Source organism: Aspergillus mulundensis, assembly GCF_003369625.1.
Source record: "Aspergillus mulundensis strain DSM 5745 chromosome Unknown scaffold_0, whole genome shotgun sequence".
Taxonomy (NCBI): domain Eukaryota; kingdom Fungi; phylum Ascomycota; class Eurotiomycetes; order Eurotiales; family Aspergillaceae; genus Aspergillus; species Aspergillus mulundensis.
Genome location: NW_020797888.1, coordinates 3,543,493 through 3,562,599, shown reverse-complemented (window position 1 = coordinate 3,562,599; position 19,107 = coordinate 3,543,493). Strand labels below are relative to the sequence as shown.

General features: G+C 51.3%; 7 protein-coding genes across 7 annotated transcripts; 5 read left to right on the top strand and 2 right to left on the bottom strand.

The window, feature by feature from the left end:
• Window positions 1-2,922: 2,922 nt before the first annotated feature.
• Window positions 2,923-5,366, top strand: DSM5745_00917 (uncharacterized protein; the record flags this gene model as incomplete). The annotated part of the gene is made up of 2 exons (XM_026742933.1): window positions 2,923-5,259; window positions 5,328-5,366. 2 exons carry the CDS (start codon window positions 2,923-2,925, stop codon window positions 5,364-5,366), a joined length of 2,376 nt encoding a protein of 791 aa, XP_026608778.1.
• Window positions 5,367-6,323: 957 nt separating this feature from the next.
• DSM5745_00916 (uncharacterized protein) lies at window positions 6,324-6,755 on the bottom strand (the record flags this gene model as incomplete). Its single annotated transcript, XM_026742932.1, has 1 exon — window positions 6,324-6,755. One exon carries the CDS (start codon window positions 6,753-6,755, stop codon window positions 6,324-6,326), a length of 432 nt encoding a protein of 143 aa, XP_026608777.1.
• Window positions 6,756-7,075: 320 nt separating this feature from the next.
• On the top strand, window positions 7,076-8,268 carry DSM5745_00915 (N-terminal C2 domain-containing protein; the record flags this gene model as incomplete). The annotated part of the gene is made up of 4 exons (XM_026742931.1): window positions 7,076-7,080; window positions 7,154-7,172; window positions 7,233-7,645; window positions 7,701-8,268. 4 exons carry the CDS (start codon window positions 7,076-7,078, stop codon window positions 8,266-8,268), a joined length of 1,005 nt encoding a protein of 334 aa, XP_026608776.1.
• Window positions 8,269-8,719: 451 nt separating this feature from the next.
• Window positions 8,720-11,047, top strand: DSM5745_00914 (putative respiratory complex assembly protein Rmp1; the record flags this gene model as incomplete). The annotated part of the gene is made up of 1 exon (XM_026742930.1): window positions 8,720-11,047. One exon carries the CDS (start codon window positions 8,720-8,722, stop codon window positions 11,045-11,047), a length of 2,328 nt encoding a protein of 775 aa, XP_026608775.1.
• Window positions 11,048-11,675: 628 nt separating this feature from the next.
• Window positions 11,676-14,004, top strand: DSM5745_00913 (phosphatidylinositol-3-phosphatase YMR1; the record flags this gene model as incomplete). Its single annotated transcript, XM_026742929.1, has 3 exons — window positions 11,676-11,678; window positions 11,716-12,198; window positions 12,247-14,004. The coding sequence occupies 3 exons, from the start codon at window positions 11,676-11,678 to the stop codon at window positions 14,002-14,004; spliced, it is 2,244 nt and encodes a 747-aa protein (XP_026608774.1).
• Window positions 14,005-14,596: 592 nt separating this feature from the next.
• On the top strand, window positions 14,597-15,724 carry DSM5745_00912 (40S ribosomal protein uS3; the record flags this gene model as incomplete). The annotated part of the gene is made up of 3 exons (XM_026742928.1): window positions 14,597-14,750; window positions 14,919-15,232; window positions 15,392-15,724. 3 exons carry the CDS (start codon window positions 14,597-14,599, stop codon window positions 15,722-15,724), a joined length of 801 nt encoding a protein of 266 aa, XP_026608773.1.
• Window positions 15,725-16,244: 520 nt separating this feature from the next.
• On the bottom strand, window positions 16,245-18,492 carry DSM5745_00911 (phenylalanine--tRNA ligase subunit beta; the record flags this gene model as incomplete). The annotated part of the gene is made up of 9 exons (XM_026742927.1): window positions 16,245-16,408; window positions 16,461-17,269; window positions 17,331-17,572; window positions 17,624-17,890; window positions 17,946-18,075; window positions 18,131-18,207; window positions 18,261-18,280; window positions 18,344-18,384; window positions 18,440-18,492. The coding sequence occupies 9 exons, from the start codon at window positions 18,490-18,492 to the stop codon at window positions 16,245-16,247; spliced, it is 1,803 nt and encodes a 600-aa protein (XP_026608772.1).
• Window positions 18,493-19,107: the final 615 nt, after the last annotated feature.

Sequence of the window (19,107 nt, the reverse complement as noted above, 5' to 3'; positions counted from 1 at the left end):
TTAGCATGCATTTTGAAGGTTGGGGCAGGAGTTCAAAAAAAAAAGTAATCTTTCCATGCATGTTCTGGAAATGTCATCCTGGCTCGAACAATCTTGCTGAAAGTCCCTCTCACATTATCCGATTCCAGGCTGTTGCAAGAATGGGTAGGACAATGTGGGCAGGCACGAGCGAGACCTCATAGCTCCCGATCCAGGCCGTAAGAGGTCTTCGTTTACCCGCAAGTATTCACCTGGGTGGGAGTTAGACCATTCAACGATTTTGCTGGCGTTATATGGCACTATCGCAGCGCTCTGCATCGAATAAACAGTATGAAGACGCGCAAGGGAGACATATGGCGAAGCGGGAGAGTAAAGGCAGTAGTATCCTAGTGTTAAATTATGCTCGAGCACTGTGAAGAAACTATCCACTTGAGACTTGTTTCAATCTTGAGGTGGTTGCATCCTTTAACAAAACAGCACCATGCCTTGACCAGCAGAAGCTGAGTTAGTCCAAGTCGACATTGATTCAAGTATTTAGTAGACAAGCGTGGTGTTGAATGAGGCTTGGCTTGTTTTCAGGAGTCACTGGGGGCCAGCCTTACCGTATGGGAGACAATACGACCAGCCCCGATCAGTGTCAGTCAGAAGGATCCATTGATGCTTCATGATATATTTCCTTGAGTTTGTAAATTTACCACGCCGGATATTCCACAATGGGTCCGCCACTTGTCTAGTATGCGATCTTGGACCTGTCAGTCAAAGTGCCGGTTGAAGCAAGAGCATCACATGATCCGGTGGCCTGCTCAATCTTCTTGATCGAGAGAAGTTGTCTCTGTCATCAACAAACCATCGGACGTTAACTTCTTCTCCAGACAACCATCAAAGGGCCATTTTCCGGTCATATTCCCCGAGGGTCTGATCCTGTCACTGACAGCGCTTCACAAATTCCCAGCATGTCGAGCTCGAACTCCATACCATTCATCCTCGGCTAAACGAAGCTCGAACGCGTTGAACGACCTCGTGAATCCGGGGAAGGCCGTCTCCGCATCGTCTCCAACTCTTGGCCCACCTTATCTGGATTCTGGAGAAAAGTGCTGGCAGCCTGGCAGAGGTTCAATTCATCCTCGGCATCTTCTGGTTTCCTGCCCTTGCATCTCGGCTATCAATCAGTCAGAGAGCGATTGCCGGTGAAAATTTTACGATGAGATCATAATGCTAAGCAAGTGCTAGACCGATGCTTTGTTCGGCGCCATTAGTCCCCTTCCCGCCTCCACCCCGAGAACTGGGATGATGCTAGACGGGCTATGTGCAGTCTACCGACCCCAGGTTGCTTGGTTGTTGTTAAAAGTTCCATCATCGCCTCCCATGCTCAGGGCTTCGAATATGGCGTCCATGCGGATGGGCTCTGGCCCCTGTCTTTGATGAGGGAGACGATCACATCACCAATTGAGCATGGTTCCCCAATCGCTTCTCTTTCGGCTTCTCCCATGGGCCACAAACAAGAGTTTTGTGGAGAGCCTCCCGGGCCCGAACCAATTGCGCTTATCAAAACTGCCGATCGAAAACTAGCGTGGGCGTGACCAGAATTGATAGACACAAGTGCACGAGCTTCTTCGAATCCCATAAGCACACACTTCAAGCAAAAGCAAGGAAAAGGTTGTGCCGAAACAAAATTCCCGACAGCGTTGGCCTCCGGTGACCGTTGCCCTCTTTATCACATGCATCCGAATGCAAAAAAAAGGGCGACTGTTCGACTTCGACAGTTCGACAGAGTGTGGATCAACTGAAAAGCTAATTCTTGGACAAGACAATTTGCTGTTCCCCACTCAGGCACTTTCGAATTCGGAGTTTGAACCCTCAAAGTTCAACGATCAACGACAACTGCTGGGGAAGAGACGATCAAGACGATCCAGACGGTCTTGGTTTCCAAATCTTGAGGGGAATTCTGGGTATCAGAATTAACGTTCGATCAGTCATGCACTATACCAAGAAACAAGCTTCTTCTACCATGCGCCCCCGATATGTTGCCGATTCCGACGGCCGATAGCTCGCAGGGGTTGGTAGGTAGGTATAGCAGCCGGACAAGAGTCAATAGACATTAGACACAACGCCCGATCTCAGGAGAATTGACCGTTACCCACATAAACAGGTGTGCAATATGTACTCCGTGCGGAGCGTTGTTGCCACTCTACCAATGATCGCACTGCTTTCACGAATCAATCAACTAATCGAATAGTGCGTTCCGTAGCTTAAAAGCCGCGGAGTGACGGGCTCGGTCTAGAGACGGCAATCCCTTCCCTTTTGTTGATAGGATCCAAACTAGAGCACGAGAGCTGTCGGGATCCCGCCAAACCTGCAGTCTGCCAGGCACGCTGCAACAAAGCACTCGCAATGTTTTCCCAATTGATGCTCGATGTCATCCCCGCAAGACAGCGGGAGGTACCGTGCTTCCAAGACATCATACTCAGGGCTGTTTAGACCATTTGTGACCGTGGATGATGGCTTGCCTCGAACAGCCCTCATGCTACCCGACGATCCTCACCGGGCAATAGTCGCGCACCCCCGGACCCATGGTGGCCGTCTAGATCGGTGGAAAATCCTAATATCCGCGTGCTAAAGGGGAATAAGCCCCGTAGGCCAGCTCCTCCTCGAGCATCGACGTCGATGGACAAACAGATCTAACCACATCCAGGGCGTCAGGGGCTCAAACAAGGAATTATCGACGGAAGCTACAGTACGATTGACGGGATATACCTCACTTTGCGGGGAATACCGTCCTGGTCTGGATAGTCAGGGCAAGCGGGGGCAATTGGGCCCTAATCCGCAACTCGAGTATAAAGCACCAAATTCTTCGCCGCCCCCTATTCTCAAGTTTGATCCTTCCCGCTGTCAATTGAGGACAATTCTGGACAATTCCTGTGAAACGTGGAAGGGAAGTCCAAAATGCGTTTCTCGACAATTCTCTCGGCCCTCGTGCTCTCTAGTACCGCGCTGGCAAAGCCCGCCCCCCAAGTCTCCCCATCTTCACAGGAAGGCGACCAGCCGAAGGGGCAAACTGTTGCACAGGTACCGACAGGATCAGCGCCGGAGCCCACGACGACTGTGCTTGCTGAGCCGACTGCCAACAGTTATGTTGAGCAGCAGCCTGAGGAAGATGTAAATGAGCCGCAAACGACGACGCATGCCCCTGCTGCAACGACGAGCCAGGGGAACACAGAGGAACAGGGAAGCGGCCTAGACGACGTCTTGTCCTCTGTTCTTCCTTCTCCAAGCTCCGATGATGCCGATGAAACTGCTGCTCCTCACGACACTAGCGCCGCCTCTGACGACTCTGCTCCTACCTCCGAAGCTTCAGCCCCAACAAGTGCACCAACTAAGCAGCCTACGACCACGGCCAGCAACCCCAAAGCTACCTCGACCTCCTCCGGCGACAGTGGTAACATCCTGGAAGGGCTCATTCCAGATGGGACGTCTGGAAACCCATTGACCGATTTGGGAAATGCTCTTTCCGGCATTACCGGCTTGCTCTCACCCACGCTGATCAAGGATATCGAGTCGTTCTTCCACCACGTTGCCTACTTGCTTGATGACAAGACTACCGAACAGGCCAAGTCTTTAATCAATCTCGCATCTGGTCTGCTGACCCAGAACTTGATTAACAAGCTCGAAAATCTTCTCGACAGTGCAAGCGATCTATTGACGCCGGACTTCGTGAAGGAACTCAAGCAACTGCTCAACAACGTCATTCCGCTGTTGACGCCTGATCTCTTTAAGCAGATCTCTGCGCTCTTGGAGAATGGCAACGATCTTCTGACGGCCGAATTTGTCAAGGAAGTGAATGCTCTGATTGGAAACGCCAACCACTTGTTGACAGCAGACTTCGTCAAGGAGGTCAACTCTCTTATCCAGAACGCCAATGGCATCTTGACCTCCGACTTCATGAAGGAGGTCAACGGCTTGATCGGAAACGCCAACAGCCTGTTGACTGCAGACTTCGTGAAGGAGGTCAATGGATTGATTGGAAACGCAAACAACCTATTGACCGCCGACTTTGTCAAGGAGGTCAACGCCATCCTGGTCAACGGCAACCACTTGTTGACTACAGAGTTCGTCAAGGAGGTCAACACGCTGATTGGAAACGCCAACAACCTGCTGACAGCCGAGACCGTGAAGGAGCTCCGAGCATTGCTCGAGGCTGCTGGTCCTCTCCTGACACCTGACTTGGTGCACGAACTCAGCACTCTTGTCCAGAATGCTATCAGCTTGCTGAGCGCGGACTTCGTGAAGAACACCAAGGGATTGATCAACACCGTCTCACCAGTGATCACGAAGGGCTTCCTTTCCGAAGTTACGGGTCTGGTCGGCAACGCCGGCGACCTTCTGACCCCCGAATTCGTCAACGACACCCAGGGCTTGATCGAGGCCGTCGGTCCTCTGCTCAGCCCAGCCCTCTTCAAGCATATCAGCACCCTCCTGGTCAACGCCAACGACCTGCTAACAGCCGACTTCGTCAAGGAGACCCGCAGCCTGATCGGCGCCGTCGCACCAGTCCTGACCCCCGATGTCCTCAAGGAGGTCGCCACCCTACTAGGCAACGCCAACGACCTGCTCACCAAGGACTTCGTCGACGACACGCAAGGCCTCATCGGCGCCGTGGCACCAGTCTTCACACCAGAACTCCTCAAGGAAGTCAGCGGCCTCCTCAACAACGCCAACGACCTCCTGACATCCGACTTCGTCGACGAAACCAAGGGCCTCGTCGGCAACGCCGGCGATCTGCTCACCAAGGATTTCGTCAAGGACACACGCGGCCTGATCTCCGAGCTCGGGCCCATCGTCGACGACGGCGCAATCGGCTCCCTCCTCACAAACGCAAACAACCTGCTCACGCCGAAATTCGTCAACGAGACGTCCGGCCTCATTAGCGAAATCTCGCCTGTCATCACATCTGACCTCCTGAAGGAGGTCGGCGACGTCCTGGACCACGCTAACAAGCTGCTGACTGAGAGGTTCGTCGAGGAGACACAGAACCTCATTAGCAATGTTGGCCCTGTTATCACGCCTAACCTCCTCCACAATGTGACGTTCCTGGTTGGAAACGCCACGGGTCTCCTGACGCCCAACTTTGTGAACGAGACGAAGAATCTCATTGATGAGGTTGCGCCGATTATCACGCCTGAGCTGCTAGGCCAGCTTGGTGGGTTGCTTAGCAATGCCAACGACCTGCTGTCGAGGAAGTTTGTCAATGAGACGCAGACTTTGATTGAGGATGTTTCGGAGGTAAGGGCTCGCCATATCAACCCCTAGGTCTAATACAAGAAGACATTTGCTAACTTGCTTCGTTCTAGTTGCTTCCTGCTTTGGTTCAGATCCTGGGTAACCTATGATTATGATTTCGGTTTATGTTTTCTCTTTTTTTGGGTTGATTTTCTGTTAGGCCATGAATAATGGGCGACGACTCTCCTTAACAATATGTGTATATGGATATTGGATACTTATGCTTTCTGACGTGATGGACATTGCAAATGCGTCATAATTATTAATGTTTGAGTGGACATCTAATTTTGAGTCTTGACTTGTGCCCATTTGGTGTGATTGCTGCCGCTATGTCGTAGTTCATATGGGAATATAGGTCTGTGAAAAACAACATGAGTGATTCGTGCCTTAGATGGCGCTCGTAACTTATGCTTAAGGCCATTGTTGGGGCCAAGAGAACCCTGCCAGTCCGAGTCTGAATGCAGCTCGCCGCCGGAACCCGCGGTTTGGAATGTCAACATAAAAGTGGGCCAGTGCCGACAAGCTTCATTTTGTGCTGCTTCGTAGCGCCACGCCCAAGCATATTATTCAAATCTAGCAGTCGAATTGTTTGAATGAATGGTCGCTCTAGCATCGCCGACACCCTCCTCGCCAAGCGTAGTTCTAGAGGCGTGCGATGTTTGGCGACTCGTTGCTCCCAGGTTGCTCCGTGAGGCAAGCGCGTTGTTCGGGGCCTGGCCGAGCTTCGTGACTCCAAGGCACAATGGCCCTCTCGGATACCGACATGTAATGCGTTCGTGCCGTCGGAAAACACTAGAACATAATCCTATGAAGCGCCGATTAAGGGTTCAATGCTCTTTTCCGCGAGGCAAGGAGTCGTCTTTTCCAAAGGCATCGAGGTTCCGTAGATTAGAATCACCGGGATACCCAAGCCAGAACTTAGGAGGCCGCCACGTTGATGTTCATCGTTCCGAGGCGTATACGCCATGTTTGGCGTTCTTCCCGAATCGCGTTCCCGCATATATGCTTGCCGGGTAGCCGTGGAGGTCTCACATATCCCAAACACAACCAATAATCAACGAACGGTCCTAAGCCGCCGCAAGCGCCGCGCCCTTCCCATCCTGAAACTTTTCCAGAACCTTCAACTCCGTATTGCGCTCTTTGATCTTCTTATCCATGGCCCGTTGTACCTCCTCGCGCTTCTTCTCCGCATCCTCCAGTTTCTGCTTTAGCTCGCGCGCGGCCTGTTCCTGCGCCTTGAGCGCTGCGTCGGGGGTGGGAAACTCCTTGCGCAGTTGTTCTAGCTCGGCACGCATGTGCTCGTTGTCGGTTTCCAGGGCTGCGCATGTTATTGGGTTGTATTGGTGTGGTGGGAGCGAGTCGGGGACTCGGATATCGGGGAGGAGTGGGTGGATGGGGATAGCGCGGAGGGGAGTGTCGAGGGGGATTGTAGGCGCGGTAGTGTCTGGGGACGACCTTGAGACGGGCTCAGACGGTGGTGAGAGAGGTAATTGGTCCATATTTGGGGTTGTGTTTTCTGGTAGAGAGACCTTGAATGAGGCGGTGGTTAGTCCGCTGGAGGCTGTATTCACGTGACCACCAAGTAGTATCGCGCTGTGGGGATCCACCCACCGGCTTAGTACGGGGTAGTTCGCGGCGTCGCAGACAAGACAAGATTCGCGAGGTGAATATATACTTCATGAGGGAGTGCTTTTTGATTCCGGACTAGCTCTGGATCCTCACAGTTATGCAGGCTTTCGGTATGCTCTACTGATTCGGCTTTGCGCAATTTCCTTGCCGAGCCGATGACCTCATTGCTTCACTCTGCTAACAGAAGCGCATGCAGTCCCTAAAAACAGAAGGGCAAGTCCTGTTATTTGCATGCGATCGGAGAGATGATAACGATTCTATAGCCTAGGTTCGAGCTGGTCCTCCGAGTGAGCCTCTCTACGTCCCGATTGTGACCCGTTCGACGCTGACCCGTTGGTTGAACCCAGATTATCGACCTCAATAATATTCCTCTCGTTAGCGGAACAGCGTACATCAAATGGCGGCTACCTTCCTCGAATGCGAACGAACATCATGGTGCAACTGATAAGGCGCTCATCCTCGATCATAAAGCGTCGTGGAATTACGAAAAGACGCTGCAAGTGAGAATCACTATCGATCGCGACCAAACCCTTCACGAATGCGATATCCAATTCGATGTCATACAGGAGTTCTCTTCCGGAGGTCATGCGGAGAAGAACTTACTTGGACGGGTGAAACTCAATCTTTCCGAGTATGTGGACAAAAGCGACGACGATGAAGGTATAATCCGACGGTACTTGATGCAGGATAGCAAGATAAACAGCACACTTAAGATCGGGATAGCCCTGCAGCAGATGGAAGGAGACAGGAACTTCACAACGTGCGTTTCTGCGCCTATTGGCATCTTCCTTGGTACCGTTACTGATGCTCTATAGTCCGCCTTTGAAATCTGCGATGGCTTTTGGCGGCATTGCAGGAGTCGTGGCTTCCGAGCAGGCCGAGGCCGATGACTCGGGCCAGATACCATTGATCAACACCCAAAGTAGAGAAGTTGCTGATATGCAAGAAATGTACCGACGTACGCTGGCGGCTTCCTGGACGTCTCGCGCGGATGACATGCCTGCCGATAAACTCATTGAAGGATTATTCTCAGGGAGCTTTGGTCGAGCCGATCCGCGCGATCCCGATTCAGGGCATGCAGCTGAGGGCTTTTATGATGGCCGTTCAAATAGCGGTGCAGGCGCCGCTGGGCAGAGTGGGTCACGCAACCTTCTATCTCCGACTTTCGAGCGGCGGGCAAGGAGCACGAGTCGGCATTCCAATGCAAACAAAGCGCTGGACTTCTCGCCAACAATTGAACATGGGAAAAGCGGGAGTATCGAACGGCAGCTCTATGACAATGCCAAGGGGAAGAGCTGGAGAAGTCGTAATACTGAACATGAGCTGTCGGAGTTTGATGTCCGTGAAGACTTGCGGAGCTGGGAGGTTAATATCAAACAATGATAATGAAGCTTACCATTTCCAAAACTTCTTGTGTAAACGCTTGATTCTAACCTGTTCTCGAGTATCGAGACTTAGGTACACCTTCTGGCCTGCGTAAAATGAAGATCCACCTGTCCTGGTAGTCATGTACCGGCTACGGCCATGGTCTATAGTATTTTATATAGTACAGTACAGAGAGGTACAAAGTTATATTCTATGCATATTAACTACTTCATATTATTTAAATGCTTTGGGCCATGGCCAGTTTATAGTAGTTACTTTATCTTATACATGGTCAATAAAATATGTTGCTTATCAGATGGATACTCCAACGGGTGGAGGTACTCCAGGTTAAAGTTGTTATCGATAAGTAATTCTGCGCTACACCTATCCTGTGCTAGCGCATTTATTTTCACTGAAAGCTTCAGCTGTCCACAGAACTCCGTCTAGAGCCCTAGACAAGGCCGACCTAATGTTCTCTCAATCATACAAGCAGGCTGGAGGCCTTTTAAACAGTCAGCTAATCTCAACATGCCGTCGAAGCGCAGCATGTGTCGCGTCACCTCAGCGTGATGTTCAAATCCGATACCAGAATACCGCCAGCGACGCCAGCGACTCCAACGACGCCAATGACTCCGGTGACAACAGCAGCAACCGCCGCAGCAACCGCCCTGACAGCGAAGATCTCGGTAGCAGCCCGGAGTCTAGGTATAGGTCATTGAAAAGTTCGCGGATGATAAAGAAACGCACGCATCAGCTTGATGTTACTGCACTGGGTAAGCCGGGTGAAGTCCTTCTCGTGCAGGCGCCAAAAGAGCGACGCCGTATACCTCGTGGGCAGCTACCCACAGAGGACACAAATGACCTGCCGCTCATGTTGCACGATTTGTTACAAGATCCAGCCCAAATTGATAGCACGGTGGTCGGCGAACGAATCGAGCGCCTTCGCGAGTCTTATCGGCCACAGGACCGACTCGCCCCGGACGCTTGGGAAGATATCCGAAGCAGTCTTCGGAAATCCTTTACCATTCCACAGCTGTCGGAGTATGTGTCCAGGACATTGAAGACAAAGGAAACTGGTCCTGAAGGAAACCTCACGCTCAATGGAGATATGAAATTCGGGACATGGAAACCGGGGACGTCGCATTTCCTAGAGACGGGGAAGGGTAACCAACAAAGAGTTGCCGATAGGGTTGCTGCCAACCAAAATATTAAGAATAAAGACCTTCTAGTTGAGCTCGTTCTTCGGGATTGCTGGGAGCTTGGGCTTGTGAATGATGTTGGACAGCTCGACATTCAGATTCCTGCGCATTTGCTGTCTCTGCTCATAGGTTCCGAGTTCTTCTCGTTTGAAGAACTGGCTAGCCTCAACGGAACAACAATTGATGTTACGAAATCACTGGGCCTTGTCCGGGTGACGGGGAAACAACGGGCCTGCGAATCTGTCCGTGAAATCATACACGACTACACAAACCGGATACAGTCAAGAGAACTCAACCTCCTTCCCCCAGGTGATCCGAGAACCAAAACCGTTGTCCAGGCTCTTAACCATGATTTCCTATCATGGGTTGAAAAGACGTATAAGGTGTCATTTGAACGGAGTCCATCGCAAATTCCAACCCGGTTATATCTCCTAGCCGAGAACAAAGCCAATGCAGACGATGCGCGAAGAACTTTGAATTTAGCAGTCAACAAAGCCACATCGTGGTCTGTACCATTCAGCACATATCAGCCTGCTTCCTACATGACTGGGTTGAGACAAAACCCTGCACCATGGCATGATACACACCAGCGGAATTGGTATCGATGGAGAATCCCACACGCAGAAATAAGATCCGTACGCCAGTCTGGGCATCTCATTGAGAGGCATAGTTCTGGTCTCTCGGATGAGCTCGGGAAATTTCTACGGCAAGCACCTGCAAAACGAGCGTCAGGTCTAGAGGTCCACGAATCCATAACAGCAACAGTTGGCAAATCCCTCTTTGCATCTGAGTCAATCCATCAGAGAATGCAATATAGCGCCCTTCAATTAGGACAGATGTCTCCTGCACGGACTTTTGTCAAAGATCACCCTCGCGGACGACTGTTCCTTCGCAAAATGGAGCCCTGGCGCGTCGACCAACGAGTACGCTCCCATCGTATCCGACTTGTGCCCTCCGCTTTTTACGGAGAAGTTTTCCCTCCACTTGAGCTGGATTTTACCACTCGTGGCGGCGAATGTGACCTCCGCAGTGTCAAAGCTGTCTTGGCGGAAAGCAAGGTCGACTATCTACTTCCAGAAAGCGCTGTGGACCTTCGGTTCACAAGAAAGCTTACCCACGAGCTCATAACCCGGGCCCAGAAAATCCCATGCGTGGACTCTCTTCTTGAAGACTTACGCGATTGTTTTCATAAGAGCGTGACCAGCAACAACGAGGTTCCCCTACCAGTGTTCAGGTCAATCACTCTGCCAAACAACCTTTTGCGGCATGCTGGGGAGGAAACAGATTCAGATGGGTGGACTACGGCAGAATACTTGTATCCATCGGTGAAGGATATCCAGATGACAGCTGTCAGCATGTATCGCTATGATGACACCGCCGCTCGTCTTTTCTACGCTGAATACGAAAGCGGACCGGGCGGCGCAGGTACGACCACAGATCTCTTTGTCGAACTCAACTCGGTCGATCTCAACGCCAAAAACGCCGGGACTTTAGACTCGGACATCTCGCCTCAGATCAGTCAAGAGGATTTTGACACTTTTTGCCTCTCAGCCTGCGGTGTCGTGACTGAACTAGATTCTCGCATAAATACTGCGTAAGGCGCGCATATCCCGTGAATATACGACAGTTTAGTTTACTGTGGGAATGTACTATATTGACGTGAATGTATATATATTTTGTATGATAATGCATATATGGGATAAATATAACAGTATTAAAAATATATATGGATGTCTCTGCTACATTGAAATTACAGAATCTGCTGTCAACGGGTAGATATATTACTTTGTTTACACACAACTAGACCATTGATAGTCGCTACTAATTAGTCTTTAGATTATTATTCCAACAATGCCCAGTCTGCCTGTAGCCTTGTACAGACTCACGGAGTAAGGAACTTGGGGTGTCCCTTGACGTAGCCGCCCTTTCAGGCTTTCTTGGCTTCCGTGGCGGGGCCGGAGTCCGTGCATCTTTTGCTCCTACCTGGCCACGGTCTTAACACCAAAATAATTCTATTTGTGTTGACATAACCTTTTTTTGAAAACACGCTATCCTTATGAAACTTCCCTTTTGACACATTACCTCCTATTTGAGTATCACTGGCCAATCCGGCTCCCGCGCACATCAGCCATGAAGGCTAGGCCAACCAGTCAGTGATAAGGCATGGAGAAAACACGGGTTGCTAAGGTATCCCAACACGTCCAACTGCAAGAACAAAGTTATCAAATGGTATTTTATGACTCCGGCTAATTCTCTATTTCTCCAGGTTGAAGATGTGACCTTAGCACGCCGTGGAGAACAAGTTGTTGGCACCCTTCATCTAACCCCGCACCATATTATCTTCTCCGCGATCCCTCCACAGCCCGACAATGTCCACGCGCAGGGTACGCCCATTAGACCCAAGGAGATCTGGATAACATACCCCATCATTGCGTTCTGTACCTTCCGCCCGACACCCGCCGTATCCCGCCAGCCGTCGTCGATCCGCTTAAGATGTCGGGATTTCAACTTCGTGTGCTTCTACTTCTCAAACGAGAGTAAGGCTAGAGATGTATATGAGAGCATAAAGTCGTGGACCTGCAAGATTGGGCGTGTGGATAGACTCTACGCCTTCACTTTCCAGCCGCCTCCCCCGGAGCAAAAGTTCAATGGTTGGGAGCTTTATGATGCCGGCAAAGAGCTGGCGCGTCAAGGTGTTGATCGTGATGGCCACGGTTGGCGTATATCGCAGATGAACTCTGATTATGGGGTATGTGCATCGCAGACATTGTCGTATCATTGGCTGACATATTTTTAGTTCTCTCCAACTTACCCTGCCCTGTTTGCTGTGCCTACTAGTATATCAGACAATACACTCAATTACGCCGGACGATATCGATCACGCGTGCGCATACCGGTGCTGACATATCTCCACCCAGTCAACAATTGTTCAATCACAAGAAGCTCCCAGCCGCTTGTGGGTTTCCGTGGAAACCGAAGCATCCAGGACGAGAAGCTGCTGGCGGCCATCTTTGGGACAACGAGGTCAGAAAGACCGCTTGCGAACGTCACACCGCCGAACTTAGAACATGAAACCTCGACATCCACCCAAAATGAACTATCCGGTAGCCAGAGCTGGCCGGACGTCACGAATGCCGAAGAGTTAGAAGCCGAGCTTGTATCGTCGTTTGATGAAGAGACGCAAGGGAGACCTCATATATATGGTGCGCAGCAGCATAACCTAATCGTTGACGCACGTCCTACTGTCAACGCACTCGCCATGCAGGCCGTTGGCCTTGGTTCGGAAAATATGGACAACTACCGGTTTGCGACGAAGGTGTATCTTGGAATTGATAACATTCACGTGATGAGGGATTCTCTAAACAAGGTGATAGAGACGCTCAAAGACTCTGACCTCACCCCGCTTGGTCCAAACAGGGATCAGCTGGCAAAAAGTGGCTGGCTAAAGCATATTGCAGGTATTCTGGACGGGGCCGGTCTGATTGCTCGTCAGGTTGGCCTTCAGCACTCGCATGTGCTGATTCACTGTTCGGATGGATGGGATCGCACAAGCCAGCTTAGTGCGTTAAGTCAGCTCTGTCTAGATCCGTACTACCGTACTCTGGAGGGGTTTATGGTCTTGGTCGAAAAAGACTGGCTTTCTTTCGGTCACATGTTTCGTCATAGGGCAGGGCACTTGAACAGTGACAAATGGTTCCAAATCGAGAACGAACGAATCGGCGGTGACGCCGGGCGGAGCTTTGGTGAGAGCGGCGGCGCTGGCAAGGCCATCGAAAATGCATTCCTTAGCGCCAAAGGCTTCTTCAACCGGGATAACGCTAGCCGTGACTCGCTGGGCGATTCTGATGGAGAGTTACGGGATTATGATTCAGACAGTCCCAATGCGAAAAAGCCCAGTCCGACGCCCAGGACTGTTGTCACCGAAAAGGAAATCACCAAACCCAAGGAGACGAGTCCTGTTTTCCACCAGTTTCTCGACGCAACCTATCAATTACTCTACCAGTATCCGTTCCGCTTTGAGTTCAACGAGCGATTTTTGCGACGACTACTATACCACCTATACTCGTGTCAGTACGGCACATTCCTGTTCAACAGCGAGAAGGAGCGTATGGAAATAAAGGCTAAGGAAAGGACACGCAGTGTCTGGGACTATTTCCTTGCCCGAAGAGAACTGTTCACGAACCCTAAGTACGACCCCGAAATCGACGACAATAAGCGGGGCAAGGAGCGGTTGATCTTCCCACGTGTCGACGAAGTGAGATGGTGGAGTGAAGCCTTTGGACGATCAGATGCAGAAATGAATGGTGGTCGCATGTCCAGCAACCTCCAGCCGAAATCTCGTGAGACTTCAGAGACAGAGCACACCCCTGTTCTTACGGGCCTTGAGTCCGCCAATCATGCTATCGGCAGCGGCGTACCTGCCGCTCGCAGTCCGTCACCGCCAAAGAAGACAACCGAAGTGACTTCTGGAATCTCGAGCTTATCTTTATCATCAAACAAGGATAACAACGGCGACCGGGAGAGCATGAGCCAAATGGAGGTTGAGCTCCAATAAACGGCCATGCATATCGAACGGCGCAGGAATCGTCCATGAGTAATAAGGACAGTTCTTCGTTGGCATGTGATTACGCTGGTGCTGTGGGCGCCATCCAGTCTGAAAATATCATTGAAAGAAGTTCATATTAGCGACAGTCCGCATAGGATTACTTTGTTTTGTCCAGGTTTCTGGCCTACATTAGCTTGCTGTTTGTAGAAATACGTGATGCTCTCCTCGATGGCTGACTGTCTATGATTACGCGAAATATTATGGAAGCCTTTGGGCTAGAAAGCGAGCGTGATGGTATTTCTAATCATTGTTTTTATTCGATGTAGAGTAGACCATGGCCGAAGTATACAACTGCTGCCTGAGTGCCTGAAGCTCGGACGTCTTGGCAGACCTTGAACAAGGAAAGCGCGGGCGGAGAGCAAGCGAGGGTTTGCCCTATCCCGAATAGGAAGGCAAAGCCCTACCATTCAATTTTCCCCACTACCGCCGAACTTCTCAAAACTGACCTGAACCTCGAGCGACTTCCCAACCTTGGTGCACCGCCTATCACCGCGTCCTCGGCCGTTTCTTCGACAACTAATAAATCAGCAGAATCGCAAACATGGCTGCTGTCCAGGGAGCTATTTCGAAGCGCAGAAAGTTCGTCGCCGACGGTGTCTTCTATGCCGAGTTGAACGAGTTCTTCCAGCGCGAGCTGGCTGAGGAGGGATACTCCGGTGTCGAAGTCCGTGTCACTCCCACCGTCACCGACATCAGTACGTTCGCCCGATCCTACAATGATTTTCCCGCGATGCTTCGGGTGGAAGGAGCAAGAGGAGGAGCAATCGGAATTGGAATGGAGGAAAATGAAAAAGCGATGGGATGATGGAGGAATGCGAAGAGAAAGAATTGTGAATGCTAACGGAGGCTTTTGTTTTTCATAGTCATCCGTGCCACCCACACCCAGGAGGTTCTCGGAGAGCAGGGTCGCCGCATCCGTGAGCTCACCTCTCTCATCCAGAAGCGCTTCAAGTTCCCCGAGAACTCCGTCTCCCTCTATGCCGCCAAGGTCCAGAACCGCGGTCTCTCCGCTGTCGCTCAGTGCGAGTCCCTCCGCTACAAGCTCCTCAACGGTCTGGCCGTTCGTCGTGCCTGCTACGGTGTCCTCCGCTTCATCATGGAGTCCGGTGCCAAGGGTTGTGAGGTTGTCGTTTCCGGAAAGCTCCGTGCTGCCCGTGCCAAGTCCATGAAGTTCACTGTACGTTCTATACGAATTTTCTCCGGATACCAGTGGGAAGGCGGATTTCGAATGAAGATGTGAAGCGATATGCAAGCGCGGAGGATACATTCGGAATCGGCGGTTTCCACTGGGTCAATGGTGCGCCAAACAGCTCACTAACGTCTGTTTTCTGCTTAGGACGGCTTCATGATCCACTCCGGTCAGCCCGCTAAGGAGTTCATCGACTCCGCCACCCGTCACGTTCTCCTCCGCCAGGGTGTCCTTGGTATCAAGGTCAAGATCATGCGCGGCTCCGACCCCGAGGGCAAGGCCGGTCCTCAGAAGACCCTCCCCGACTCCGTCACCATCATCGAGCCCAAGGAGGAGCAGCCCGTTCTCCAGCCCGTCAGCCAGGACTACGGTGCCAAGGCCATCGCCGCCCAGCAGGCTGCTGAGCAGCAGCGTCTGGCTGAGCAGCAGGCCGCGGAAGGCCAGGAGGGCGGTGCCACTGAGACTTTCGCTCAGGAGTAATTTGGTCATTTCTTCGTTCCTGTCATCTACCCTATTTCCATGATCCAAAAATAAAGACTCTATGAACCTTCAAACCTTTTTCTTGCGGTGCTGAAAGCGTTGATATTATATGCATAATGAAATACTTCAAGCATCGACCATGGCCTGATGATATCTGTCAGAATCACGTGGAGACAGTCTTTGTAAAACATCTTAAGGTCCATCTGGGGAAATGAATCAAAGGAACAGGGTCTTCTTCGTTCTAGAACATCTTGTTCCCCAGATAGTTGTGGGTGCTGGCGGGATCGCTCCCTTCTATACCGAGATATATACTCTTGAGATCCAATGGGATTTACCAACGCCATAGTCGCATAGTACCAGCTGCCACTATATATTTAAACACAGGATTCTGGAAACATGTGCGAACTAAACGGGTAATCTTTGCTTTTTATTCGTCTTGTTATAGTCGAAGTATCGAGCGAACAAGATAAGGTATATGTCATCTATACAATTCTAAATCACCGGTTCCCGCAAAGGTCCTTCACAAGAAGGTCTCGATGTTAATCTCCAGCGTGCTGACGGGGTATTTCAGGCCGTAGTTCTCCAGCACGGTGGGGTGCAGGATACCAAAGGTACCGATGGTGTGGTCCTTTCCAGCGATGCGGACGTGGATGGAGGCAGAGTGGCCGTGGAAGTAGGTTGGGTCTGTAACGTCATGTCAGTGATTAGTTGAGATTGTGGAAAGATTGGAGCTTACCGTCAAGCTCTTCGATCCAGTAGTGCGAGTCCTTGACTGCGGCGTTCTCCAGGCCCTCCTCGCCAATGATGAAGGCGGTCTTCAGCATTGACATGACGCGGTCGAGCAGACCGTGTACGACTTCGAAACCGCTGGTCTTGCTGTACCACGCGGCAGCGAAATGCCTCTCGTTTCGGCTCTTGCGCTCCATCGAAAGATCCTTAAAAGCGACGTCGCTGACTTCGAAGATCTTCATTGGGACGGTGTGGTGCTTGTTCTCGCGGATGGTCTTCAGGAGACCGGGGAGCAGGCTGGTGCGCACGACCTGGAACTCTTGGGTCTTGGGGTTCGCCAGCTTGACGGCGGTGTTACCGTCATCCTTGCGGTTGAGCCAGGAGAAGTTCTCATCGTGAGAGCACAAGATCAGAGGCAGCACCTCGGACCAGCCTGCCATTGCGGCCTCTGTGCGGACAATGTCGGAAAGCTTGTTGATGGGGAGGGGCTGGGCAACGGTGCCCGACTTGCTGGGGAAAGATCTCGGAAGATTGTTGAAACCGTAGGCGATAGCAACATCCTCCATAATGTCCGCCTGATGAAGAATGTCCGCTCGGGTTGGAGGAATGTGAACGTCAATGAGATCAGGAGAAGTCGTAGAAGGTGCCGCTTCGTATGCCATCTTCGTGAGGAGTCTGCAAATCTCCTCCGCAGAGAGTTGCAAGCCGCAGCATTGGTTGATGTAGGACACTTCGGCCTGCGTAGTTCGAGGCGCAATGTCGGGAGTTATCCGAGTCTCACCGTTGTGCTCAGAGACAATCTGAACAGGCTCGACCCTAATCATTGTTAGATTGGCTGTTTGACCATTTGACGAAATGAGCATGGATGAAGTCTTACGTGAAGGGTTCGGATGTGTACTCAGAGAACATGGAAACCATGATCTTGTTCACAATCTCCACCTTCGTCTTATCAAGCGCGGTGATCTCAATGAAGACATTCTTGGTGTCCAGGGTGATCTTCGAGTGGTCACTGTTGATGATAGGCGGAAGGGAGCAGACGGTTCTATTGGCGTCGTAGATGACTGGGTAAACAGGAGAGTCGCGGATGATGTGAAGGTATCTGCCCAAATTTTTGTCTTTCTGTGGGAATCATCAGCATCCGCACAAGCATACACGAGTAACGAGTCGTACATCGTAGAAAGCCATAAGCTCCTCGCCGTTCATCTCCTTTGTTTGGTTGAGAGGCACAAAGCGGATGTCCTTGGGCGCTTGCGCTTCATAGGTGAAAGGTCCCTTGATAGTGTCCAAGTCATGGGTACCAATGGAGACGAGCGTCCTTTGCCTCGCCAGGTTCTGGTGCAGCTTGTCTTGCAGAGCGATGAAGGATTCGTATCGCGCCTTATCAAAGGTGATGTTTCGGAGGATAGCACCGGACACAAGGGGTCTAATCTTCGTGGTCTAAATGCGACTTTTAGCGAATGAAACCTTTCCAGAAGATTGATGGATCACCCACGCTTTCCTTGACAATGATTTTCTGGAGCTCTCCACTCGGAGGCTCAACTAGTCTGTACTTAGGAAGAGGCTTCCGTTCCAGGAAGATGTTGAGCATGAGGGCAATACCCTCGAAGCACAGCAAGTCATATCTGGAAACGGCCACTTAGTATAGCCCGTCTATATGTTCGAAGATGTTGTGCATACCGGTTGGCGGGGATCTCAATCTTGAGCTGAGGCGGTTCCTGTACGCCATCGACGATCGGCCGTTCCGAGTTTGTTGTCTAGTTTGTTTAGCGGCAGAGATCGGGGGCGCAAAGGTATAGCGGGGGTTTACATCTTCGTCAAGCTCAATACCTATGATTTAACATGGTCAGCGGACGCCTCATCGGAGTAGAAGTAATGCGGAAGGGTACAAACCGAATTCGAAGCACAATTCATCGAATTCCTCAGTGGTGTATCTGGTTAATTCGGTCAGAGATAATATGTGATTTGAATCCGTACAGTCGCACGTACTCTCTGCCCAGCGCTTGGAAGAGCGCGGCCTTGTCGACCGAAATGGTAGGCATGGTGGGAGGGGTATTGTAGTAGCGCTTGCGAGGGTGTAGATAACTCGCACAACGTAAACTGGGATTTGGGCAATATAATCGGAGGATGCTCCAAGCTTAGGCAGGAAAGATACCTGAGATCGGCCCGCGGCTGGGTTCAATTGTCGGAGGACGGAGTCATACAAATTTGACCATGGAGCACCGCCACAGGAAAGCAACCCCTCCATGTCCATGAACCACCAAAAGGCGGTCGGCCCACCAGCCACAGTCCATGCTCTGCAAGCTGGAAACGAACCAACAAGTCGTCACCCGTCTCTCACAACAATATCCATCCAGAATCCCGCTCTTCGCTCCCAATATTCCACCCTTAGCGGCATTGCTTCTCATACCCTCTCTGACCTAGAGTCTCTCTAATTTGATGATTCACTGAGGTTGGTTCCCGCCTTGCTCTCATCAATCCCGACTTGGTTCCTCGAGGCTCCTGCGGCGGCCCAAACCCCTCGCCCGGGGGACCTTTGTCCAATGCCCACTCTTTTGCTCCCACCACCTGAAGCTCAACAACTTAGGCTAATTCGGACCTGTCCAGGTGCTCAACTTGCTCTCGTCCTTGTGCAATAGACCCTCGTTCCTTAACCC